Below are 26,717 nucleotides of genomic sequence, written 5' to 3'. Positions count from 1 at the left end.
ATGTGATTTGGGGTTTAGCCTTAAAAGATCACTCTATAGCAAAAGTAAATAATATGGAAATAGGTATCAAGTAACATTTGTACAACCCAGTGGAATTGCTTGTCGGCTCTGGGAAGGGGGAGGGAAGAGGAGAGGGAAAGAAAATGAATCATGGAAATATGGAAAAATATTCTAAAATTAAAAAATTAAAAAACAAATTAAAATGGGTGACAAAGCATAATTCAGTTCAATCTGTCAAACTCAATAGACATTAAGTGTCTTGCACTGGGTGTAAGGGATACAAAGGCAATGGTGAAGTAGCTCTTTCCCTCTAGGAACTCTCTTTCCATCTAAATAAGAATAAGGGAAATAGTGTTTGGTCACAATTTGGCTGTTCTGGACAACTGCAATCACTGAAGTTTGGTAGAACAATATGGCTTCTGAGGAGGCAGGAGGTGAGACTGAATGATCTCTGAACAACCTGTCCAACCTGGCTCCTGCAATGCCTTTCATATTGCTAGGAAGAAAGCGAGAATCACAGTTGGAGAAAAATCTAAAGACAGCATTTGGCCTCTTTGATGGGAGTCAGAGTAGGGGCTAGAGAGCTGGCCTCAGAAGCATGAAGCCCTGGATTTAAGTTTTACTTTGGCGCCAAAGAGGCCGTGTGGCCTTGGACAAGTTGCTTTACTTCTATCTTTAAGCCTAGAAGTTGCAGAGCAGGTGTGCCATCTTTGTTAAGCCAAAGACCAAAACACACTTGTGCATAGGGATAGATAGGTACAGGAATTGAACCTGTGATTTCATCAGTCTAAGGAACTCCTGGATGAGGGTAGCCCTTTGACCCTATGCACAAGTGTGTTTTGGTCCTTGGCTTAAGAAAGATGACAATCATGACTATGAGAATGAGTATCAAAATGGTAGCTTTCACAGTAAGAAAACGAGTAGATTTCAAATCAGAAGACTTGGGGTTCAGGATTTGTTCTGCCACCTATTAACCCCAGGCAAGTCATTGCTTATCCTGTGTCCCTAAGGCACTTCTCAAAAAACCTTCAGTGGCCCTCTGCTGTAAACTCTGACTTACGGCATTCAGTGACTCCATAATTTGTCTCTAATTTACATGTCTAGACTTATCTTAAGACTCTTCTCCTTTAATGTATCATCTATTCTAGCCAAACATGGCTACTTGCTAGCCTCTATTCTGACCATGCCGTCCCCTATTTCTCTGTCTTTGCTCATCTTGTCTCTCCTAAATCATTTCTGCCTCCTGAAGTTCTTCCCTTTCTTTAAGGCCCCAAAAGAGAAATCAGCTTCTTTGTATCACCTTCCCTCACTTCCGAAGTGACAAGGGATGATGTGGTCTCTCAAATAGCACTTTGCCTGGACTTTCCTTTGCACTTATCAGACTCTACTATGAATCAGAGTTATCTATGTACTTGCCCTCCCTGTTAGACAATGAGTTCCTTGAGAGCAGAGTCTATTTCATATTGATCTTTGAATCTCCAAGCATGGAGTCTTGCTTATAATTGTTCTTGAACTAAAGTAGGACTCAAACCAGTCCCTGAAAGTTAGAGAGGATTTTCATAAGTGGAAAGTAGCACAGAGGGTATCCCAGGGGATGGGAAGTGAATGGGGGTTAGTGGTTTTGCAAGAGGACCTTGTCCTCTTCTAGACCTTAGATTCCTCATCTGCGAAATAAGAAAGTGGGACTAGATGGTCTCTAAAGACCCTGTGGGTCTATAAATCTTTGAATTCATAATCATACTTAGTAAATTCAATAGGTAGAGCAGACTAGTGAATTGGAAGTGGGAGACTTGAGTGTTCGTGTGACCTTGGACAAACCACTGAACCTGTTTGGGCCTCTCCTCTGCAAAAGAGAACAAAACCTTCCACATAGACCCCAGGGAGATTAACGACAGAAATGTTCCCTATACATGAAAATATCTATAGCTGCACATTTTATAGTACCAAAAAAACTGGTAACAAAATGGGTGTCTATTGATTGAGGAACCACTGAACAAATCACACTATATGACTGTAAAGGAAGATTATCATGTCACAAGAAACAACAATTATGAAGAACTCAGTGAAATTTGAGAAGACTTGTATGAACTGATACAGAGTAAAATAAGAACCATGAGAGAGCTATACATGGCATCATAATATTGTCTCAAGAATGTAAAGGAAAACGACACTAAAAATATTAAAATATATATCGAGTGACCAATTTTGATTCTGTAGTTCTGATGAAACAAATCTCCTCCCTCTTAGCTGAGAGGTGGTGGAATGAAATATGTGGAATGAGACATGATCACAATTGTTTGTTTTGTAAACAAAACCAAAGCAGGGAGCTTGATCTTCTGGCCAAAATGTATTTCTATCAACTGCACCAAATTCTCAAGGAAAGATGATACCTCATCGACATGATGGCCATCAATTCAGCTTGACTAGAGTAGATTAGCAAAGGACAGAATCATCAGGAAATCTTTGTTACATTACAAATCCTCTTCCTTTCTCCAATTACCGAACCAGGCTGTCTGCATGGACCACATGCCAGAATTGGCCAGAAACAATGGGGCTCATCCAAATACGTGTTTCTTCCCCTTGTGGCACACCTTTCTCTACATCTCCCGAGACGCAACTACCAAGGACTAAAAGTCAGTGAATAAAAGAAAATTGAGCTGAACCTTACCAATAGGGTGGGCAAATGATATCAATAGGAAACTTAATGAGGAGGCTCAGCAGTTGGTCACATATCCTCAGCTTCTCTGAGAAAACTGAGGATGCAAAAATAGGTTGGGAAGCTGCACATAAGAGAACAGAAAACCACAGAGGTAGCCTGTTTTTGTTTTTATAAAGTTAAAAGAGATTTTAGAGCTCATCTGCTCCATTTAGGCAACTGATTTGCCTAAGATCACACACACAGATAATAAATAGAAGAGTGATATGGATCAATGAAAGTGTGTGAAAAAGTACTATCTTCATTTGGGACCAAGAAATACCCTTTAGGGAAGCACTAAGAAACCTTTTATTTGAAAATTGTTTAGAGTACAAGCCATGGGATTATCTGCAAATTAAATGCAAATTTATCCAGGTTTCTCTCTTCTTGGGAAAATCTCAACCCAGAGCTCTGTACTACCAACACAGACCTAGAAGCTCCATGAACTTGGAGAAAAAGAAGCTACAGGGCAGTACATCAGCCTAACAACTACTAACATTTAAATAGCTTTTTAGAGCTTACAAAATACATTAGTGCAAGTATTACCTTCTCCATTTTTCAGCTGTGGAAATTTAAGCTCAGAGAGAAGTGATGACTTGCCTGTGGCCACACAACTGGTAAATACCCAAGCTGGGATTCCAATCCAGCTCCAATTGCTAAATCTGGTTCTCACAATACTTCCACAAAACCAGGCTGCCTCTAGTCAGTGACATCTTGGCCTTCTAGTCCAATTAGCAGTATTGGCCTATCCCCTCTCTCAGCTCTCCAGCATGGCATGATGACAAAAAAAAATCCGAAAATCGAAAGGTGAGAAGTGAAAAAACTTCATCTGGGGAGTGATGGGGATGGGTGGTTTGCAAGGTTTCCTTACCATTTTCTTTCATCCCATTAATCAGTCTGGTTCCTCCGTCCTCTGAGGCAGATTCCTTATCTTGTTGGTCATCCATCAATTTAACCTTTTAGTGTTTCAATCCATACCCTGCTGCTTCTGTCCAACCTGCATGTTTCCAAACAAGTAATTAGAGTCATTCAAATTGGCGGCAAGAAACTCACAAAGCTGAAAAGAAAACAAAAGGTTCTACAGAAAACCTGGAATTCAGCTGTTCTCCAGACTGGGCCTCATTATCTCTATGCTTTCAGATTCTTATACCCTAATGGTACATCAAATCAAGCTGGAGATTCAATGAACTTCCCTCACACATTCTAGGGCCTGATACAACCTGCCCAGGCCTGGGTTAGGGCTCACCCTTCTCTATAACAGCAGTGGTCAAAGTGCTTTTCCTCCACCTTCCTCACAAACCCTGTGTGGAAGGTAGAGAAGCTATTATTCTCTATAAAATGGAGGTTCAGAAAAGGGAAGGGACTCATCCAAGGTCACACACTGAGTTAGTGGCAGAGCCTAGACCCAGAAGGCTTAGGTCTTCAGACTTCCAGGATATTGACCTTTCTACAACACTGTTCTATCCTTGTCTCTGAATCTAATTCTGCAAGCTCAATCCAAGGGAGAAACTCTGCTCTAATTAATGACAACCTCAAGCTTGGAGAGGTCCCTGGTGAGAGGGAGTTTCTTAGTCATGATGGTCGGGCCTTTCTCCTAACTTTGGGGAAATACAAAATTCCTAGCTCTCCAGGTTCCCAATCAGGAAGGGAAGGATCCAGGATAGCCTTTTAACTTTATTGGCTCAAGAACTTTCCTGAGTAGGAATTAATCAACTCAAAGGATTGTGGGACTGAAATAGAGTCCCTATCCAATTCCAATGGTCAGAGGCTCAATTAAATGTACTCAACTTCAACCAAGATATGTTAAGTACCCACTGTGTTCAGAGTATTGGTGGGGTGTAACATACAAACACAGATAACTAGGATACACAATACATGATAAATGCAGCAGAGAAGTGCAAAGCAAGGTCCTATGTCAGAAAGAATGATAGGGTTGGGGTGGGAGGAGAAATGAGAGGAGGCTTCCTGGAGAAGATGGCTTCTGAGTTGAGTTTGAGAGGCTGGGCATGAGCTCAGGGAGCAAAGAGAGGGAGCGAGGATATCCCAAGCAGTGAGAACAGTATGAACAAAGGGAAAGAGCTGTCAGAGTTGAGAATGTTGGGGTTGCGACGGACAGAGAATGGTCCAGATTATTCCTAAAGAATAGAGTGTGGGAAAGGGAATAAATCTCAAAGATGGTCAGAAAGGCAAAGTGGCATCAGACTGTGGAGAGTCTGTGCCAGGGTAAGGCGGGTACACTTTACTTGGGAGCAAATGGGGAGCCAATGAAGGTTTTTGAACCTATGCTTACAAAAGCTTCTTTTAACAGCAGCACAAACAAGGGACAGCTCAGAAGTGGGAGACAGTGGAACTAGGAAGACTTGTGTGAAGGTACTAGAACAGTCTAGGCAGATGTGAATAAGAATAAAGAGAAAGGAAGGGCTACATGACAGAACAGAGAAGACCTGGTAACTTGCATATGATTTTCTCGAATCTGTGGATCAGTTCCTAGCTCCACCAATGATGCCTGATTTGCGCCTGTCTTCACAGCTCAGCCAACATTGTCTACAGCAGTCTTGTCATCTTTGCCACTTTGCTGGTTATGAGATGAAACCCCAGAGCTATTTTAATTTGCTTTTTAAGTGTCTGAGAGCAATCTTTAATGTGGCTCCTTATAGTCTGCAGTTCTTTTGAAAACTGTTCCTGTCACCTCAGAGGGAATGACCTTTGGGACAAATTTACCTACATAGTTCTCGTATCAGACTTTTCCAATGATGCAAAGATTTTTCCTCAACTGACAATTTTTCTTCTTACGCTACTTGCAATTATTTTATTGTGAACAAAACTTCTCTAACTTTTCGCAGTCAGGATCGTCCCTTTTCTCTCTCATGATCATGCCTATTCCTTATTTGGTGAAGAATCTTCCTTCTAACCACAGTTGGCTGGAAGGCACTTGCTTCTTTTCCCTGTACCTTTTGTTTTGCAATGCGACTTATATTTAGATAACATATCCACTGGGATATATAAAGACTTTCTGCTAAGTTGCTTTCCAGTTTTCCACATAGTGTCTGTCAAATGGGGGGAGGGGGCCTTCCCTAAGTAACAGAAGTTTGTAGGCTAACTGAAGAGGAGGTCATTAATATTTTTTAGGAATTTCACTTTCATCGATGTAACAGAAAGCTGGAAATTGCCCTATCCCTCTTCTGTTTTGGTAACTAGAAAACCAAGCACATTGCAAGGAATACATGGTGGTGGTAATCAATGGTGGCTGGCAATGTGTCAGAGTTGGAAGTCCTGTAAGGAGGACCTGAAAGGTGGAGACAGAGACAAGAGAGGTAAGACAAGATAGCATTTTGAGTGGGGTCTTTGGTAATGGATCTCTAATATTTGGGCCTCTGTCTCAGAGGACTGCCAGGCATTTGAGGGGCCAAGGGCTGCTCATTCAAGAGTCTCTTTGGTTTTCCCCGTCTCAGTAAAACTTTCTGTTGAGTCTGGGAACTGCTTGCTTATAAATGGGTCTTAGACTACTGGAGGCCTTGTGACTAGATCATCCCCAGTTTCTCAGGGGTTGGGGCAGGCATACAAGCCATCAGAGAAAGGCCCTTGCCTTGTACCTAGGTCCCCTGTGTCATGAAACAATCTCCGATATAATGATCATTTTTCCAAGAAGAAATGATGAAGTCAGGAGGAGGAGCAGGATGGATATAAGGGCCAAAGAAGAAAAACCCAAGGCAATCTGAGGAGATGCACAGACACCAGCAGAACCAGAATGCCAAGAATGAAAGTGGAGGGCAGAAACTCCCTCACTTCTTAGCTTCTCCATTGGGAATTCTACCTGGGTCCTTGCAAACCTACACTGAGATGGTCAGATCAGCCTTCTTCACACTTGCTGGAGAGCTCCAGCCTTGGGGAGATCTCAAGGCAACAAGAGCTTACTTATACTCCACAGGCAACTGCGGAGGGAGCTGGACTCTGCCGCCTGATGATGTCTCTGACCCTGGCACTCAACTGGAGGGGGCCATGGAGGCTGGTGGAAGGATGTGGGAGGGAGTAAAGCAGATGACAAGCTGACTCAGAGCTGGCCTGCAGTATGAGAAGGACCATAAGACATAGGGAGAAACAGGAAATGAATGACTAAGCAAGGCGAGAAGATGGCAATAGTAATGATTCCCACTGATTTAGTGTCTTAAAGCTTACAAAGCATTTTCTTCTCAACAATCCAACATTCTTGTGGAAATAAATGATCTAAATATTATCCCCATTTTGTAGATTAGTTTACTCCCCAAATATTGTTTTGCAGATGCAAAAAACGAGTTCGACAGAGGCTAAGGGGTGAGCTCAAGGATATATACATTTTTTTTTTGACCTTGCTGGGATTTGAACCTGGGGCCTCTGACTCCAAACCAGTATTCTTTCCATTGTGCCAGGGCTTAGGGGTGGGGATAGAGAGACCTGATGGAGCTGCAACTTGGCACCTGTGGTAAGTTCTTTACGAGTGTCTCCTCCTCCTGGAAAATGGGTGAGAGTGAGGCCTAAGATCCTAGACCACTCTGTGTGGCCAGCCAATGACAGCCTCACTACAAGCCTTCCCTCAGAGCAGTCCAGATCTCCGCACACTCAGGCAGCTGGTGTTTAGAGAACCTAATCAGTTAAGTAATTACCGTGTGCAATGTCCTTACAGAACGCTTGCCTTCTGTCCTAACAGACAAGGCACAAACATATATGACTCAAACTTTACATGATAGGCCTAGCAGAGAGGTTCAAACTGAGTACTCTGAAAAGTCTAAGGGAGAATCAAAGTGACTTCTGTAGAACGATGGAGCGAAGACACCTTCAGGCTGAGAAGCCCTTCAGTGGTAGGGCTAGTCAGCAGGCCATGTTTAGGAATGGCTAATTTATTCTGTCATCCTCGGGACAGGCCTCTAACCTCTCTGGAGAAGGAGGAGGCTGGATGAGGTGACTGTTCTACAGAGGACACCTCAGAGATCATCTGGTCTGACCTGAACAGATTAAAAAACTGGAGCGTAGAGAAGGGGAATATGAAATGGTCACACAGAGAGTAAGCAACAGAGCCTAAGGTGGAATCTAGGGTGTTTGACTGGAAATTCAGTGCTCTTTCCATTACACCGTGGGGCCTCTCCAGGCGTTGGGCAAATGGAGGACAGGAAAATGTGAATCACGTGTAGAATTGTGATCTGGGCTTTGTGCCTGGAAGTTGGCTGTATTTCATTTGCCAAAGGGAGAAACTAAGGCGTGAAGAGATTATTATTAATAACAATAAATCAAATTTATCTATGATCCTAATGGAATTGGGACTTCTGGATCACTGTTTAGGATTGAGGAATGATGGGCTCCGAGTCACTGTTGGTGATCCTTGGTCAATTACAGAGTACAAAGGTCTATGGTTTTCAAAAAATAGAAGAGGGTAGAATCACCAACTTGACTTTAATTGCTTGACTTTAATTCTGGGGTGGGGGGGGCAGGAATTGTAAAGGTATCAAAGAAAGAATGGACATTTAGAAAGGAGAACAGTGGTCACTAAAATAAAGTCACATGAGACAAAGGTAACTTCCTTTTCTGACATGTCTGTTAGATGACGGGAGTGCCTGGATTGCAGCAAGGTACCTGACCAAATCTACAATAACCTACTCGTGGAAAAGATGGAGACACGTGGGTGAGATAGAACCAAAATAGGTGGCTGGAGGCCTCTAGTGGAGAGCATGAGGGATCTAGCTTTGGTCTCATCTTCCTCAACATTTTTGTCAAATGGATTTGGGAGAGCAGCAGTGGTGAAATGCTCATCGACTAGAAAGCAAGCTCCCCGATGGCAGCAACTGAACAAATTAGACTTTACCCTGGGTCGTGCCCCCGCCTCTCAGTGTTTTGTACATACTAGAGGCTAAGAAAATATTTGGCTGCTGATTCAGAAGAACAGTCTAAATTTCTCCTTCCTCTTTAGGGAGACAATATGCACTGTCAGGAGAGATAAAAGGAAGACAACTTTATCTTCCATTATTGTAGTTAATCATTCCACAGGCAGAAGAGGCCCAGGGATCTCTAGAGAAGTAAGCCAAGAGGCCTGGACTCCTTCTTGCTCCCCTTCTTCTACTAGGAAAAAGTAAACAGGGAAGAGGGTCCCCTACTGGTAGAAATGTAGAATGATGCCACCTGAGTGGGGCAGGCCTGCTCACAGGTCGGGACTGCTAGTGGGAAGTGGGAAGTGGGAAGTCGGTCTGAGGGCAGCACCAGCAAAGTCGACCTCACCTCCACTAATGTTGGCTATCTACAGTTGGGTGTCCTCTAAAGCAAGCCATGGAAGAGTACTGAAGTAAAATGTGGGGCCTCTGAGCCATACTGAACCATCATTGGAACAGGAGAAAGAGTAAAATAGCACCCTTTCTGAATCATGACTGTAAAAGGTACTTCTCTCTGAGATATATTCACCTTGTTGGAAATACGCTTGGCCCTCTCCCCAGCTCAGAAATTGGCTCCTGGATAGAGAATCACAGAATTTCAGAGCTGGAAGGACATCTGAAGTATTTAGGCCAAATCTTGCCTGAAGAGGGAATCTTCACTTATATCCTGTGTGACATCATGCAAATGACTTAAGTTCTCTGAGCCTCAGTTGCAGCATCTCTAAAATGACAGGGATTGAACTAGATGATATTGAAAGTCATCTATGAGTTTAGTCCTAAATCTCCATGTATTTGATCCTATGACTCCCAAGAAAACAAACAAAATCCAGCTTCTGTTTGAATGCTGCAATGGCCAAGGAACTCAGTCATCTCATGGCCCATAGTGCCTCGTACTCCTATGCATTATCACACATAATGCTGAACTCTAAATAATAAGCTATGGTCACATGGCCAGCCCCCTAGCTAAGGCTCCTATCACCATTCACCTGGACCACTGCAATCTCCTCCTAATGGGTCTCCCTGCATCCACTTTCTCCCTTTGCCAGGACAGTACACGGACACATTCCAAAGTGATTTTCTTCAAGCAAAGGCCTGACGGTGCCATTCCCCTGCTCCAGGATTACATTTAAAATAAGAGAAATTCCTCAATCCTGGCATTTAAAGCCCTAATCCTACTCCGGCTGATTCCTCCAGACTGATTTCACAGTACTCCCCTGCGTTCCAGCCAAAATGGCCTCCTTCCTGCTTTCTACATACAATGTCCTAGCTCATCTCTGTGGCTTTGCCTGGGCTTGTTCTCCCCTGTCTATATGAGACCCTCCCTTCTCACATCTACCTCTTGGAACAGAATCCTTAGCTCCTTTCAGAGTCCAGCTCAAGTTCCTTTTTCCAGATACCTCAAACTGTTAGGGCTGCTCTCAGATTTAGAGGTGGCCTAGTATGGGGTAATGGACTTGGAGTCAGGGAGAGCTGACTTGGAATCATGCCTCACTAGATATGTGTCTCTGAGGAAAACATTTTTGTCTGTGTCTTCAGTTTCCTCATACAAAATGGGGATTATGAAAGCATCTAGCTCCAAGTTGGGAAGATTAAATGAAACGATATACCTAAAGCACTTAGTGAAGTCCCATAGTATGCTAGCTCTTACTGGTTACTTATTTCTAGTTTGCATTTAATCATTTGATACATGCTCTTGTTCCAACCTCCAAGTCAAATGGAAGCTCTTTGAGGGCAGAGTGTGTTTTTTCGTTTGCTTTCGTCTCTGTATCCTTACATATGCATGGTGTCCGTGGGCACAGATACCATTTCTATCTGCAGGCAGTGTGCCAAGTGCTACATAATGATTATCTCGCTTCATCCTCACAACAACCCTGGGAGAGTCAGGTGCTATGATGATCCTCATTTTATAGGTGAGGAAACTGAGGCAGTCAGGGATAAAGTGACTTGCCTAGGGTCACACAGCTAGTAAGTATCTGAGGCTACATTAGAACTGACCTCAGGTCTGGTGTTCTATCCATTACACCATCCATGGGGTAGGCACTTTACAAATGTAGACTGGATTCAAGCATATGCCTAGCCTTTAAGTCCTCTGTGCTCAGAGGACATGTAAACTTCCACAGGGCTTGGAATAGTAGTCAGCACACAGCTCCCTCTGTCTAACCTCACCTGGACAATCCCAGGATGCCTACAGATATTATCACATCCATTTTATAGATGAGAAAAACAAAAAGTGACTTTTCCAGTGTTACACACAGCCAGGAAGTTTGGGCTTGAATCCATGTTTTCTGGTTCTAAATGCAAAGCTCTTTGGACTACATACCACATGGTGGCAGAATGAGCAATGGCTGAGGGATGGTTAGCAGCCTGGGAGTTCTAATATGGGCTCTTACACGGCTGATATCACAGACACTCAGGCTGCCTACTCCTGAAGTCTAGAGAAGCCCATCACCACCTTCTAGGCAGATTAATGAAAGCAGACCTATGTTACCTCAAGAAAGCAAGATTGCCTTCTTTTCGTAGTCTCTCAGAACCCAGAGAAAACAGCCCTGACTGTTTTCTACCTCACATAAAATAGTCCTTAGAGTCAGGAGACAGGACCACTCAGTGCCTCAGTTTCTCTATCTGTGAAATTGAGACAATAGGATCCATTCCTACTTCCCTCATAAGGATACTGTGGGGACAAGTGAGAGAAATGGCCCAGTCTAGCCCTTTGGACTCTTTCAAATGTCAGCTTCTTGAGGGCATGGACCAGGCACAAATGCCAGTTGGAGAAGAGCTGACTCTCCACCGTGGGGCTCCCACTGACCCTCCCAATCTTATTTTACCTTGTTCTTCTTCGTAATCCCTACCTTCTCCTGTCTCTGTGTGGTTACTGAAACATGTATTCCAGGAACACATTCTCTCTTCATCTCTGCCTCTTTCAAGGCTTAATGAAGGTGCCCTGCCCTCCACGAACCTCCTGCTGATTTCCAAGAGGATTCCAGCTGGACCTCTTTGCCTCATTGATACTCCACTGTGAATCATACTGAAGTGTCTACCTGTTGTCCATCTTTCCCTGACTCCCCGTCATACTGTAAGATCCTTGAGGCTAGGGCCTTTTTTCAATCTGACTAAAACCTGGCCCCAGCAGAGGCACTGGGATGTTGGTTGGTTGAAATTATTGGAAAATGTTTACTGAACTGAGCTAAATGAATGGGAAGGTCCTATGTAAAGAAAAATCTGTCCCATAGAAAGCCATTAGGTTAATCCATAGCAGCCCCTGAATTCCACTGACAAGAGCACTGAGCTATGTGCACCCAAGCTAGCATCACTGATTTCAAGAGCACAATTAATCATCGCATTGTTAATGCTCAAAACCAGTAATGTCATTGGCAGGTCATAACTGATAGAACACACTTACAAATTGGACTTCCTGTCCTATATTAATAAAATGTTAGATAATGAGTCCTGTATAGCCACAGGAGACTTGTTCAGGGAAGGCAAAGGATCAGGCCACCCACTCCCCATTTTCCCTCCTCAGCTTCTGGCCCCCAGGTCCATCTCCCACCATCGTTTTGTTTTCCTCGTATCTATGGTGCAGGCTGTACCAAGTCTGTACTGTTTGGGAAGCAGTAGGCAAGGCTCTAGAGCCAAAAGACACATAAAGAGACTATGGGACTGAACCCCAAAGAAAACCATAAAACCAAGCGATTTACAAATATTAGACACATTTTAACAAAAGAGCAACGATAACTAATGATCTGTTGGGCCCCATTCAGATCTCTGCAGTTTCATGAAGTGGCCATAATGGATATGGATGCTGGGGGTGTTCAGTTTGCCAAGGCTTTCTTTGCATCACTTTGGATAATCTTTCCAGGTTTCTTTGAAGCCTCTAGAGTTCTCACTTTTAGGAGCACAAATCAGTCATCAGTTTCCCAGCTGTCTCCTTGTCTCTCCTACCCACAACTCCTATTCATAGGATTTTCAGATGCGAGAGTACTAAGAAACTTTGGAGTTTGGCCATCTAGTCCAGTATCTTCCCCTCGACAGATGGCATCACGTGCAGCTGGCCATTTGGCTTCTCTGGGGCCTTCATACCTCCTGGGAAAGGAGCTTACCACTTCACAAGGAGCTACATTATCTTAATAATGCGAATAATTTACACAGTTCTTCCCACTGAGCTGTAGTCTGCCTCCTTCAAAGTGCTATCCATTGGTTCTAACTCTGCCTTTTGGAACTACAGAGAAAGAGCTAATCCAAGCAATTTGATTCTGTGGTCCAGCATTCCAAGTTCTTCCAACATTCCAGGCTTACCTCGCTGCTATTTTATTCTTTCTGTGGTTTGTTTGTCCACCTCCTCTCTTAAAACTGACACTACCAAGCATTGCTTCTAAGGCAAGAGAGAAGGAAGGGCTAGGCAATGGGCATTAAGTGACTTGCCCAGGGTCACACAACTAGGAAGCATCTATGGCTATATCTGAAGTTAGGACCTCTCATCTCCAGGCTTGGGTCTTTATCCACTGGGCCATCTAGCTGCACCCTCCCTACACTTTTCCAACCAGATAGTACTATTTGTTGTTTCCTAAACCAACCTTGAGGCTCCTTGCTTCTGGGTCTTTCTCTAATACTATATCCTTCTTCTGAAATGGCCTCCCTGTATTTCATCTCTCAAAAATCCTACCCCAAGTGCTACCTCCCTCAGACAGGCTTCCCAGATTATCCCAAGTGGAGGCAGTTTCTCTTGGTCTATATCACTCATGTGGCATCATCTACCCAACAGACTAGAAATCCCTAAAGGGCAAAGCCTAGAGCTTATGAAGTTAAGTGGCCCGACCCACACTGAAGCCCACAAGGAGGGGGTCTGGATCTGTCCAATGAATGTTTAGCTTTTCTATATGCTTTGATTAAATCACTCATTCTGCTGAAGGCAGGCAATTTAGCCCCATCCTCTTCAGCCTTTGAACCTGTTCACTCCTGTTCTGCCCAACTTAGGGCTAATATAAGCTCACTCTCCAGATTGAAGGCTGGAAGAGGCCTTGGAGATTTCCTAGTCTAGCTCCCTCCTTTTAGAGAAAGGGAAGCTGAGGCCCAGAGAGGGGGTGGGAACCTGCCCATGGGCACAGCTGAGAGACTGAAGAGATTGGCAGCTGTGCCCTAAGGGCTTCCTCTGTGGCTATGAAGTGTCAGTGTGGGCCTGGTGGGGCCATGAAGTAATCTATGGAGGGAAAAGGCCTGCTTAGGGATGGGCCCTTGGATGTTAGTGACAGGGTATGTTAAGAAAGAAGAAGTCGGAAGTGTGTGGGGAATGGGGCTTGGAATACTTTGTGATGGGAGCTAGGGAGAGAGAGGCTAGGGGGCTAGCTCATCTCATCATGGCTGTGCAAATAGGCAGACTGTGAGGCTGTGCAAGCACGGGGAGGGAAAGACTGAGGCTGGGGCTTCCTAGAGGAAGGCTCTTGTGTCTTGGGATCTTTTGGAGATAGGGTGGAGGCTAGTGCCCTCATTCCACTCTGAGCTCTCTCTGAAAGCTGCGTGCTGAGCTGAGAACTATGACAAGTGCACGCAGTATAGCCTTTGGGCCTGCTACAGCTCAGCTGTCCCTGCTCCAATTTTACAGGGTCTCAAAATGGTCAGGGTCACATGGCTAACACTTCTGTGGGTCAAGATTCAAAGTGCTTCATCCAGTATTCTCTGCTGCTTTATAAAGTGCCTACTGTGTGCAAAGCACCATGTGAGGCCAGATAGGAGAGGGGAGGGAGCCCAGAAATTTCCTGTAAATACCATCCCAGTGTAGTGGCTCTGGGCCTGATTCTGATTTCTCCAGAGCCATGAGCATTTTGGAAAGGAGTGACAGAGTTTTTTATCTATTTTGAGCTGAAAGTGATTAGCACTTTTGGAAGAGGGTGCTCTAAATTGCTTTGCTAATCATGGTAAATCAAGCCAGGAATGGCATTAAAATAACATTAGCTCTGAGATATCGATGCAGCAATCCAATCAATCAACAAACACTGATTAAGCACCTACTGTGTGCCTGCTGGGGGTGGGGTACACTGATGGCCAGAGCTCCCAGACTAGTAAGTGGACCAGCTACAAAGAGCAGATAGCTCCAGTATACACCAGCCTGGGCTGAGAGAAGGAGGGAGAGAGAGACAAAGTGTGAGTGTGAGTGTGTGTGTGTGAGAGAGATAGAGTGAGTGAGTGAGTGTGAGAGAGAGAGAGAGAGAGAGAGAGAGAGAGAGAGAGAGAGAGAGAGAGAGAGAGAGAGAGAGAGAAAGCCCACTAAGAGAGCTTAGATAGGGAATGGTCATTTTTTAATGAACCCTTACCTTCTGTCTTGGAGTCAATACTGTGTATTGGCTCCAAGGCAGAAGAGTGGTAAGGGCTAGGCAATGGGGGTCAAGTGACTTGCCCAGGGTCACAAAGCTGGGAAGTGGTTGAGGCCAGATTTGAACCTAGGACCTCCCATCTCTAGGCCTGGCTCTCAATCCACTGAGCTACCCAGCTGCCCCTGGAAGTGGTCATTCTTCAGGAAGAGGGCAAGACAAGCAATGGCTTGCTCCATTGCTTGGGGTAGTAATCCTGTGCCTTCTCCAAGATGGACCTGGAGCCCAGAGAGCTGGCAGGTGGCCATCATTGTGCTTCTGACAACTTGAGGTTAATGGTGGGTAGAAAGGCAGAGGGGTACAGTGGAGAGAGCCCTGAAGCCAGAAGCGCTGGGGTGTAGGCCCTAGGTTTACCATCTCTGAGTAAAGTAATCTATCTCATGTAAGTCACATCCATTTTCCAGGCCTTGTTTTTCTTAGGTGTTAAAGGGCAAAGATATCACTCACTGCTGGTGGCACAGACAGAGCACTGGGCTGGAGTCTAGAGATCTGGGGTCATGTACTGGCACTTGGCATCAGGTGTGTCCCCCGTATGAGCCTCAATTTCCCCCTCTAGAAACTGGGGATAATACTTATAATATTGTAATGGCCTCACAATATTAGCGTTCTTTTTCCTCTTAACAGCAATGTAAACGTGTAAAATGCTTTACAAACATGATCTCGTTTGGTTCCTCGAGCAACACCGGGAGAAAAGGGCCACAAATCTTATTGCCCATTTCAGGGGAACAGGAACAGAGCCTGGTTTTACAGATGAGAAAACTGGGGCTGAGCGCAGGTTAGGGGATGACTAGGAGGGCTGGGGCGGGAGGCATTTGAGGCTTTCAGGGCCAGGGCCCTAGCAACTGCCCTTCCCAGTGGGCTTTGGGAGAAAATGCTTTGTAAACCCTAAAGTGCTAGAGAAAGGTGAGCTCCAATTATTAGGAAGAAAAAATACCTGGGCCAGGCCGAGCGGCAGAAACCTGTGGTCGTGGCCGGTTCCGCGCTGCTTCCTCAGCCCCAGAGAGCCTGAAACTTACTTCTGGTTAATCTAGTTGAAAGAAGATAAGAAAAGAAAAGAAAGGAAAAACCCCGACCTGCCTGTGGGGGCAGCAGAGGCAGCGATCTGTCCCTTCGGCCCCGATTGGGCGGGGCTCTCAGCCCAGGCCCCAGTGGCCATGGGGCCCAGGGCACGTGCTGGGGAAGTCCCTAGGCAACAGCAGCCAGGAAGGTTGCCAAGGGGGAGGTGAGAGAGGGAAAGAGAAGGAGGAAGATGAGAGGGAGAGGGAGGGGGAGGAAGAGGACGATGAGGAGGAGGAGGAGGAGGACGACAAGGAGGAGGAGGAGGACAACAAGGAGGAGGAGGAGGAAGAGGACAAGGAGGAGAGGGGGGAAGAAAAGGGAAGGAGGTAGATCCCAAGGCAGGCCCAGCACCTTGGGGCGAGCACGAGAGAAGGAGAGGCAACAGACAGTCCCCAATAGAAGAACATTTCAGGATCCCGGTGAACCTTGCTTTGCGCCTACAACAGGATCACAGCATTGTAGAGCTCTAAGAGGTCACCGACTTGGCTCACCTAGTGGTGTTCCCCTTATTTTGTGGGGGAAGGGAGGACGGAGGTCCCAAGGAAGGGACCTGACTTGTCCAAGATCACTCAGGTGATGATACCAAAGGTGGTACCAAAGGAGGTACCAAGTCACATACAAGTGGTGTGTTGTAGAAAGAATATTGGGTTAGAAGTCAGAAATTGAGGCTTATGGTCCAGCTCTGCACTGGAGTGGCTGTGTGACCTTAAGCAAGTCCTGTCCAGCCAGCCTCCTGCTTTGGGTTTCTCTTTCAAGATCACAGAGAATCCCCAAATCTCAGAGATCGAAGGGATCTGATCCTGACCGGGAAGCCCCGCTTTGGCCCTCCCGACAAGTGGTCATCCAGCTTGTAAAACGAGAGGGTGCTTTGATCTTGAGGGGCCCCTCCAAAGGTCACATCCGATATTCTACTTCTAACAGTAGAAGCCCTTCCAGCTCTGACATTTTGTGATTCTATGATCTTTTAGGAACCAAATTCCACTTTAGGTGTGAGCATGTATCTGTGTGTGAGTGTAGCTGTGTACACAACTTACTTAGAAAGGAGTTTGTCTCTTCAATAACCCATAATTCAACAACCATCGATTGTCATTGAAGGGATTTCCGTTTTCGGTCTTGCCCCCTCTGGCAGCCAGACACTCCTAAGGCACACTCTGTACTGTGCAGAGTGAGCTTTCCACCTTGTTGGCTGAAAACCACCTTTTCTAAGTTTCCCAGGGGGCCGTAAATTCTACGAAATAGAGATCTGGGCCCTGGAGCCTTGCAAATCTCCAAAGTCTTATGCTTGTTTAGAGGCAGGACAGTATGGTGGCAAGAGGACAGGATGAGGGATTAGAGACCCTCAGCTCCCAATCCTGGCTCTGCCATACTACTAGTGTGACCTTAAGCAGGCCACTGAACCTCAGTCTCCTCATTTGCAAAAATGAGGGGGATTTTGCCTGGATGGACCTCTAAGGTCCCGGCTGTTCCGTGATCCAAATGATTTCATGTCTTCTTGCAACAGCCTGCCAGCCTTGGTGCCTTGATGATAAAGTTGCTCACATTGGCAAAAGCATGCTCTTTCCCAACTATTCTGTCTGGCAGGAGGTATGAGAAGTATTTTTGTCCACATTTTACAGATGAGGAAACTGAGGCTTAGAGAGGCAATGTGACTTGCCCAGGGTCACAAAGCTAACATTAAAGACAATATTCAAATCCTGGTTTCCTAAATCTTAGACTCACTCACACTCATAGAATGTCAAGAGTTGAAAGGGACTTTAGAGACCATCTAGCCCAGGGGTTCTTCACCTGGGGGTGGTAAATTCATTTTTTGAAAAAATATTCTGATAATTGCATTTCAGCATAATTGGATTCTTTTGTCATCCAAACATTTGATTTTATGCATTTGAAAACAGAATTCTAAGAAGGAGACCCAAATAGTTTCAAGGGTCCTTGACACAATGAAGAAAGGAGGGGACAGGATTTGCCTGAACTGACAGATTAAATAGCAGAGCTGAGATTTGAACCCAGGTCATCTGAGCACAAATCTAATTCAATAAGATGCCATTCTTTTGCAGGGCATCTATTCAGGGTGATTCTCCTTTGCTTTCGAGATGGAGGAGGGCTAGGCTACGGAGAGGGCAAGTCTGACTTGGCTAAGGGCACCAAGATGGATCTGGGAAGAGTTGGGACTAGCATTTAGATCTTTCAGCCCTAATTCCAACTCCTGGGAACTTCCCTAAAGAATGGCCCAGGGGAAAGGGGCTCAGGGTGACAAGGAAATTCCCTTACTGCAATCAATTCCAATTTCACTCATTAGTAGAGAGGATTAACTGAGTCACTGTGACAATGAGTTAAGCAAACTGCTGTGGTGTAATGGAGAGTGCCCTAGATTTGGGAGCCAGAAGATCCGAGTTGGAATTCCAGTTCTGCTCCTTAATGACCTGGCCTCCCAGTTTCTCAGGCTCCTCAACTTCTAGGATTTACTCCTTCATTCCACCCAAGTCCACACAGAGAAGGTCCCACTGCTGAGATCGCCATAACATCCGAGTGTTTCATTTCCACAATCCAAAATGTGGAAATTCCAATAAGGTCTAGTGCATCCTATCATCTCCTCTCTTCCTCTGCTTCAATTCCTCCTAAACGTCTTCTTCACCTACACCATGACTTCCAATCCTTTCCTTCTCCTTTGGTGTGCTCCTAGCATACCACTCTTGGTCTGGTTTCACCTTATAGTAGACAAGCAATTCAATATTACACTATTTTCAACTTTTTAATTCCTTGACCTTTCTTTCGATTATTGCTCATGGCTTGTCAATCTTTTGCTCTTGCTCATGTATTGTTCAATGATACTGGAGGAAGTTCCCCAAATGCCAACTGGTTCTATTATAAATTTATGCTACCTAATTTCAAGTGGCCCCTTACTGTAGCACAGAAGTCCCTTTACAGTTCTCTAATTTTCAACACACTCCCCAAAGGAAGCTGTTCCAATCCTCTTCTCAAGCTTCCTGTATACGCCTTTGCCCAAATTTCCCCAGAAAAGACCTCGAGTTAGAATGCATTGAGAAAATGGAAACCATTCTCTGTGAGCTTCCTCTTTTCCTTGCCTCTACTTCTCAAAACTCCTTGATAGCATCCTCAATTTGCTCCTTCTTAATTTTGATCTTCCATGAAAAAGATGCCCTTCTTTTTTTGCCAAGGCCAATCCCTCAACCTGTCCTCTTGATCCCATTCTCTACAGAATCATTCCCTCACCGCTAACATCCTCAATCTTTCCCCATATACTAACTCATTCCCTATTGCTTATAGACATGCCCAGTCTCCTTCCATCCTTAAAAAGCCCTCACTGAACCCTATCATCCCCTCAAACAATCTTCCTTTAACTCTCCCTTTCACAGCTGTCTACACTAATTGTTTCTACTTCTTCCCTCACTCCTTGTAATGTAGTTTTCATCTTCATCACTCAAATGAAATTGCTCTTTCCAAAGTTCCCAATGATCTCTTAACTGCAAGATCATGGCATTTCCCCAGTCCTCAACCTTCTCCATCTATCTACTGCATTTGGCCCTGTTGCCCTCTCTCTCCTCCTGGCTACTTTCTCTTTTCTGGATTTTCTTGGGCTCTAGCTCCCATGGTTCTCCTTCCTGCTCAGCTGCTACTTCTCAGTCTCCTTTGTTATTCTTATCCTCAAATGGGGGCATATCCCTAAACCTCTCTCCTAGGCCCTCTCTGCATTCCCTTGGTGACCTCATTAGCTCCTCCGGATTTAGTAATCATATCTTTGTCAATGACTGCCAGATCTATCTGGCCCATCTCTCTCCTGCTTTCTATTCCAACATCGCCAACTAGTTACTGGAATTTACAACTGGATGTCTTATAAGCATTTCAGACTTAACATATCTAAAGCTGAACTCAGTATCTTTGCCCCACACTCTTGTGAAGTCTCTATTCTGTTGAGGGCACCGCTGCCCATTCCATCACCCAAGTTGTTACCTCAGAGTCATTGTCACCTCATATACCACATCGGTTCCCAAGTTTTGGCAATTCCAGTTCCACAATAACTCTTATAGCAGCCATTCCCGTCTCCCGTATCACATGGCTTCCATAGTGGTCCAGGCCTTTGTCATCTCTCACCCAGACTACTGTAAGTCTTCCTGCTTCACGTCTCTCTCCTCTCCAATATATCCTGCACACAGCTGCCAAAGTGATATTGCAAATTAACAGACCTTGACCATCTTACTCCCCTGCTGAATACACCACAGTGGCTCCCTATTTGCTTTAAGATCAAGTGCAAACTCTCTGTTTGGTATTTAAAGCCTGCTTCCAACCTCCCTTTGCAGCCTCATTCTATATTATCCCTCCTGGTCTACTCTGGAGTTCAGCTAAGCTGGCCATCTTGATAGTGGTCACGGTCTCTGTGACTTTGCACAGGCTATCCATCTCTCCTGTCTCTTCTCATGCCTGCCTTTTCAAAGTGGGGGTAAGAACTGGACTTGGAATCTCACTGGCATGGGAAACTCTCTCTACTAATGCAGACTGACACCCACTCTGTGACATAAGTCAAAGAAAGTGGCCTAGGGCACACAGGCAGGACTCTACCCCAGGGCTTGCAGGCTGAGGCCATCTCTCTATCCATCCCTGCTTCTCTGTGAGATTACTTTCAAAGCTGGATTCAAATGTTACCTTATATACAGGACCTCCTGCTCTGGCCCTGAAATCTCCACTCCTACCCCAAGCTTGCTTCCTGCTTCTTCTTAGCCCCCTTGGTTTGACACTCTGGAGAAATCTGGGCTAGGTGTCCTGTTTAAGCTGCTTAAGTATCCTGGTTCAGACTCTCCTCAAGGAGCTGCCATGTACCAGCTGGCTCCTAGCAGAGTATAGGTGACCTCTTTCCTCCAAGGGATGGGACCTACCAGCCTTGGCTCCTCCCCATTTCCCACCCAGGTAACAGGCTCACCAAAGCAAGTCTACTCAGAGTTGTCCCTCTGATTTAAAATCTGAAGTACAGAGGGCTCTAAGGCCTCCACCCCACTTCTTACAACTTCCCCAAACCACCCTGAAAATGAATCTTCCTTCCATTAAAGCAAGGGCTCTCTACGTGTTAGCTAAATGTATCCTCTTCTCCAGCACAATGCCCTGCACTCAGAAAGCACTTAAACGTTTTTACCAAGTTTGCTGGTTTAAATGTTTCCTTTAAACCATCAAAGGAATGGCTTTCCCAACTTCCCCTGCAAAGAGAATCCAGTGTATCACAACTCTACAAAACAGGAAACTTTTCCCAGTACCTATCCTGAAGTCTCTCATGTTCCTGTCCTGAAAACTTCTCTCTGCTGCCTGATTAGGAAGGACAGTTTCCAATGCCCTTTGGCATACTTCCTCGTCTGCCTTCAGAACTGTAGCTATATGTCATGGTGAAAACACAGAGCCAAATCTAGAATGAACCACAGGATTTTAGAGCTAGAATTGACCTTGGAGACTATCTAGACCAGTGCCATCATTTTATAGATGAAGAGGAACAAAGACAGCTATAAGAGGATTGATACAGGATGAACGAAGAGAGGCATGGTGTCTAAAACAAGGGTCTTTACTGTCCTGCTCTGGGCAGACCATATTGTTCAGTTCTAAGAGCTACTGATGAGCTGAAGAGTATCCAGAAGAGGGCAACCAGAACGGGGAAAGACCTGGACCTCATATCCTCCTGGGAGGACTAGATTAAAACTAGGAATATTTGGCCTCCAGATGAGAGGGATGCAAGGGGAGGGGGATCATCAGGGACAAAAAAGGAGGAGACAATTGTCCTTCTACTTCACAATAGTATGAATGTGGGGGGCAGGAGCTACAAGCTACATTGTAAGGAATTCACAGTCATGAAATCAAAGGTCCTCAGAGTACTGAAGGGTTTTCCAGAAAACTCCCAGTTGCTTCCTGGCCCTACAAGATATCTTGTTGGGATAGGACACGATCCAGATGGGATAGTCTCATGTCAGTCACTCTCCAAGCACAGGCATGATTTTGACCTATCTCATTCCCCTAAATAAGATCTGGTTTATTCACTCTGGATAACAAGGTAAGAAAAAATCAGTAAAAGATCTTAAGAAAACAAAATTGCTTCTCCCTTACAACAAGGTTATGAAGATCTAGATAAAGAGTTCTTGGAGATCCCTCTTTTCTTTTACAGATGGCAGAACAGAAAGGGTGACACAAGGAGAGGCAAGCCAGGAACTCTAATCCAGGTCCGCTGACTTCAAATCCAATATGATTTCTGCTCCCACAATGCTAGACAAATAGCTTTCCAAAGAGCCATCTGCAGTGTTGGAGCTTCCGTATCTCCTAATGCCCTATAAATATAAAGTCTGCTTACCAGGCCTGATTTTTCTGTTCTCTCTCCATCCCAGGGGATCATTTGAAATGTGAATCTTCAGTGGGATGGGCTAGATAAGGAGGCAGATGAGACTATGGCCTGCCGTTTCCCAGAAAGCATTACAGTCATTCCCCCCCACCCACTGTCTTCACATGTATGTTCAGTTAGCATCTGACTCTGGCCTTGGCCTCATTAAACCCACAGCTGTTCTGCCAGGGCCCTAATGAGCAGAGGAGTAGGGCTGGCTATCTCACACCTTGTCATTATCTTTCTACAAGAATCAGTTCATCTCCAGGAGTCTCCAAGTCCCTGCCCCAGCAGGGAATGGTGATCTGAGGTGACAGGTTGCTTAGTGCCCTAGGCCACATCACAACCAGAGGCCTCACTTGGCAGGGTGCAATTCAATTAAACAAACACTTGCTCAGCGCCTACTGTGTGCAGGGCATTGTGGTAGGCACTGGGAGATAGATGAAGCCAAATAAGACATGGATTATACCCTCATGGAGCTCACAAGGGATGCTGGGATGCACAGCCAGAAGAGAATTTAGAGATCACTCAGTCCAATCCCTTCCTTTTACAGAGAAGGAAATCGAGGCCCAAAGAGGAGAAATGACTTGCCCAATGAAGCACAGAAGCAAGATTCCAACTTCAAACCTGGAGTTTCTTTTGCTTTCAGACAGCCTAATAGAGGGCTCTGCCATTGTAAAAAGTTCTCTGGCTCTAGATCCAAAAGATCTGGGTTCAAATACCATCTCTGCTATTTATTTACTCCCTACATGACCCTTCCCCAAGTCACGTCTAAGTCTGTGAGAAAAATTCAAACCACGGTGCACTCAGCTGCTTCTGCCAGGCTACCTCCCAGCAATTTTCTCATTGTATACTTATGCCATTGAGAAAGAATACAACTCCCAAACTGGCAACTTGGCTTTCCTTTCCTCCTAAGATAGAGTGCTCACTTGCCTTCCGGGCTCCCCATCACTTCTACTTTGACAATTAATTCCTCCCTATCGATGAGAATCAGGTCTAGCACTGTCTCTACCCTTTAAAGAATCAAATTTTCATGAAAAATCAAGAATTGATCAACCCTTGTGTTTTGGGCAGATGGGAAACTTGTCCTGATTCCTAGAGAATGGAAGTCCACCATAAACGGCACATCACGCCTCCAGATAAAGCTAGTTAGTGGCTTTTCCCCCAAACTCCTTGGATGATCCCTCTTTCTGTCCAAGCGGTCTATAGTATATTACCCTATTTTACCTTCTCGTTCTCCTTCTGTTAATCATACTCAAATACCCTCTAGCCTTGGGCCCCTGATTTTCTTCACATGGATATATCATCGTCTTTTCTTATGCCTTCTCAAACTAAGGTGGGTAGCAGATGGTATGTTTTACAAATCTCCTTTCCATTCTTGAGATACTGTCATGAGAAGGAAGCAGCCTTCTCTACTCTTTATGCCAATTCAATAAATATTCACCATGACACCCTTCAGGAGGGAGTCACCACCCACCACTCTTCTTCTATTCTTTCTGTAACCACTACAAGATGATCTTTCAGCTGGGGATCCCTGTGGATTCACGGCATTATTCCTCTGAGTATAAGAAGCTACTTTCTCTTGAGAGGACTTGGTTCTTCCTTCTATGGGAAGAACCCCACACCTATTACTTAAATGCAAGTATTGATTTGTTCTTTCCTTCCCAGTGTCATATTCTTCAATCCTCCAATGGCCTCACAGGTCAGGATTCCCCTATCCCTCTTCAATTCCTTTTTCTTTTCCTTTGAAGACTTCATTCTCCCTTATAACCCCCAAAGATGATGTGTTCTGCCAACTCTTTCATCTCCTCTAGGATGAAGACTGACATATTTAACTTGGTATCATTTAGTATGCATACATAGATGGTACTTGGACTAGTGACCTAGGAAACCAAGTCCCTGTGTGTCTGAGTAGGGGAATAGTGCCAGGTACTCAGCCTAAATATAACCCACTCCTCCATCTTCCTATTAATTCTGGGGATTGTTGGCTGGGGCTACACAATCCAGACTTTGTGTGGGACTTGAGGAAAGGTCACCTTTCACTCCCAGTACTGCCAGAGGCATTGCTTTGAACAGCTGTATTTATGTCTTCAAAAGCTGGAAGGATACCTCTGAGGCTAACTAGTCCAATTCAACTTGATACAGAATCCTTTGACAATTAGAGGGTCTATAAAGGACCCCAGGAAAAGGTAGGACTTGCTGGGTTGAGAGGAGAACTGTATTATTTATGGTCTATGAATACTTTATATGGTTTTTGCACTTTCTGGGGGTAAAGTAAATGATATATTGAAACCAGTAAGCATTATCTCAGGAGCTTGTATTCACATCTGTAGAGGCCTAGAGATGACTAAGTTTGAGCTACATCCTGAAATTTCCCTGAGGCAATTCAGGTTCAAGGTAATATGAGTCAAAGAGATATAACGGGGGTTGGGGGGGGAGAATGTGGTACCCCAAGACTGAACCTGCTCCACATAAGCCTGGAATATTAATTAAGCCATGACTTAAAAAAATAACTCATAGAAATCCCCTGGTGGGAGGGAAGGAAAAGGGTGAGGGTGTAGGGCACAAGGCTAGAGGAGAGAAGTTTTAGAAGAGGTGCTATAGGAAGTGTGATACAGAGATGACAAGGAAGAACACAGGGATCAACATGCAGCTGTGACAGCCCAGATGAGGTTACAGAACATGAACTTGTAGTTGACCCAATGGGCAAAAGTTGCATGCCATTCTCTAGGAGCATTCAGCAACAGGAGTAAGGAAGGCGGATGATGGAGGTAACCTTGCGTTGGGGTTTGGAAAGTCATGAATAACAAGAAGACAAGGGATGTAGCAAGAGATTCAAGGACAGACATAACTGGCCAACAATTGGATCAAGACTGTGCCTAGAAAATAGCTAGGCCACAGTAGCATCAGTGGAGAGAGTAGGATGGGGCTGTGGTACAGGGACCAGGAGTCATAGTGAGGCCAAATAATGATAATATAGCTAGCATTTACATAGTGCTCAAAGGTTTGCAAAATATTTTCCAAGTACTACCTCATTTGATCTTCGTAGCAACCAATCATGTAGGGTAAATTCTATTATTTTCTCCATTTTTCAGGTAAGAAAAGTAAGGGTGAGAGATCCAATGTCACACAACTAATAAGTACTAAAGAAAGATTTAGGCTCTGTCGGGTATTCCTAACTCTTATCCATTATGCCACTTAGCTGCCCAGAAGAAGAGGGACAGGAGGATCAAAGCAGAGGGAAGGATGGAAGGGCAGAAGATTCTTCCTCTACCCTCTCTATCTTGCCTTTGCATAGCTTGGAACATATTCCCTACTCATTTCTATGTGTGGAAATATTTCTCTTCAAGTTCCAGTTGAGGACCTTCTATTCAAGAAACTTTCTCTAATCTTCCCAAGTGTATTTTCTCTTTCCTACAATTCTCCTAGAGCACTTAGTCTAGATTTTTCCTTTGCCACCATAGTCACCTCTACCTTATAGTCACACTTATCTATGGATATGTTGTCCCACCTAGCCCAATTATATTGTTGGGTCATCTTTCAGGTCTCTGGCTGCTCTAAATCCAGTAAGAGTCAGAAAATTCACCAATTCTTCCATACTTGGCAAGGCTAATTGTTTGTTCGAACTAAAGTCTTCTGAATTAGGAGTAGCTAAAATGCTGACTTCAGATCAGGAGACCAGCTCTGTTGTCAACTTTCTATGGCAACTATGGAGACACTACCTATTTAAGGAAGGAGGAGATAGGCCTAGATACTTTAAAATCCCCATCACGTCTCATAATCCTGTCCAGAGCCTCAAAATCTCTCTGAATTTTGACTTGTCATGATCTAAGTTTCTGACCAGCTCTGATGCTCTATGTTCATAGACCCCTCTCAATTTTTACTTGCAATTCTAAGTTCCTTTCCAGTTGTGACATTCTATGTTCTTAGAACCCTTCCAATTCTGACTTTCAGAGTTCTAAATTTTTTCCAGTTCAGACATTCTTTGTACTTAGAACCATTCTATCGTCTTAGAACCCTTCCAATTATGACATTCAATGTTCTATGTTCTTTCCCACCTCTGACATACTAATGTTCTTAGACCTCTTCCAATTCTGCCTTTCCATGCTCTCAGTTCTCTTTCTGTTCTGACAATCTATGTTCTTAGAACCCTTCCAATTCTGACCTTCAATGGTCTAAATTTTCTTCCAGTTCAGACATTCTAGGTTCTTAGAATCTTTCTATGTTCTTAGAACCCTTCCAATTTTGATTTTATGGTCTAAATTTTCTTCCAGTTCAGACATTCTTTGTACTTAGAACCATTCTATCATCTTAGAACCCTTCCAATTCTGATCTTCAATGTT

At 44.6% G+C, this 26,717-nt stretch overlaps 1 protein-coding gene across 2 annotated transcripts in view; it reads right to left on the bottom strand.

Moving 5' to 3' along the window:
• Positions 1-26,717, bottom strand: part of NEXMIF (neurite extension and migration factor) — a 198,264-nt gene that overhangs the window by 13,420 nt on the left and 158,127 nt on the right. The window contains exons 1-2 of one of the 2 annotated variants that reach the window (XM_056809548.1): positions 15,886-23,676; positions 3,567-3,692 (exon numbers count right to left, since the gene is read on the bottom strand). In XM_056809548.1, coding sequence (XP_056665526.1) covers positions 3,567-3,642 — 76 coding nt within the window. In that variant the 5' untranslated portion in view covers positions 3,643-3,692; positions 15,886-23,676. Of the gene's footprint in view, positions 1-3,566; positions 3,693-15,885; positions 23,677-26,717 lie in introns of those variants that run through there. The other variant, XM_001362112.4, reaches the window with a different exon arrangement.

This window comes from Monodelphis domestica, chromosome X (assembly GCF_027887165.1).
Source record: "Monodelphis domestica isolate mMonDom1 chromosome X, mMonDom1.pri, whole genome shotgun sequence".
Lineage (NCBI taxonomy): Eukaryota > Metazoa > Chordata > Mammalia > Didelphimorphia > Didelphidae > Monodelphis > Monodelphis domestica.
Note: the sequence above shows the minus strand (reverse complement) of the source record. Positions and strands in the feature narration are given on the sequence as shown.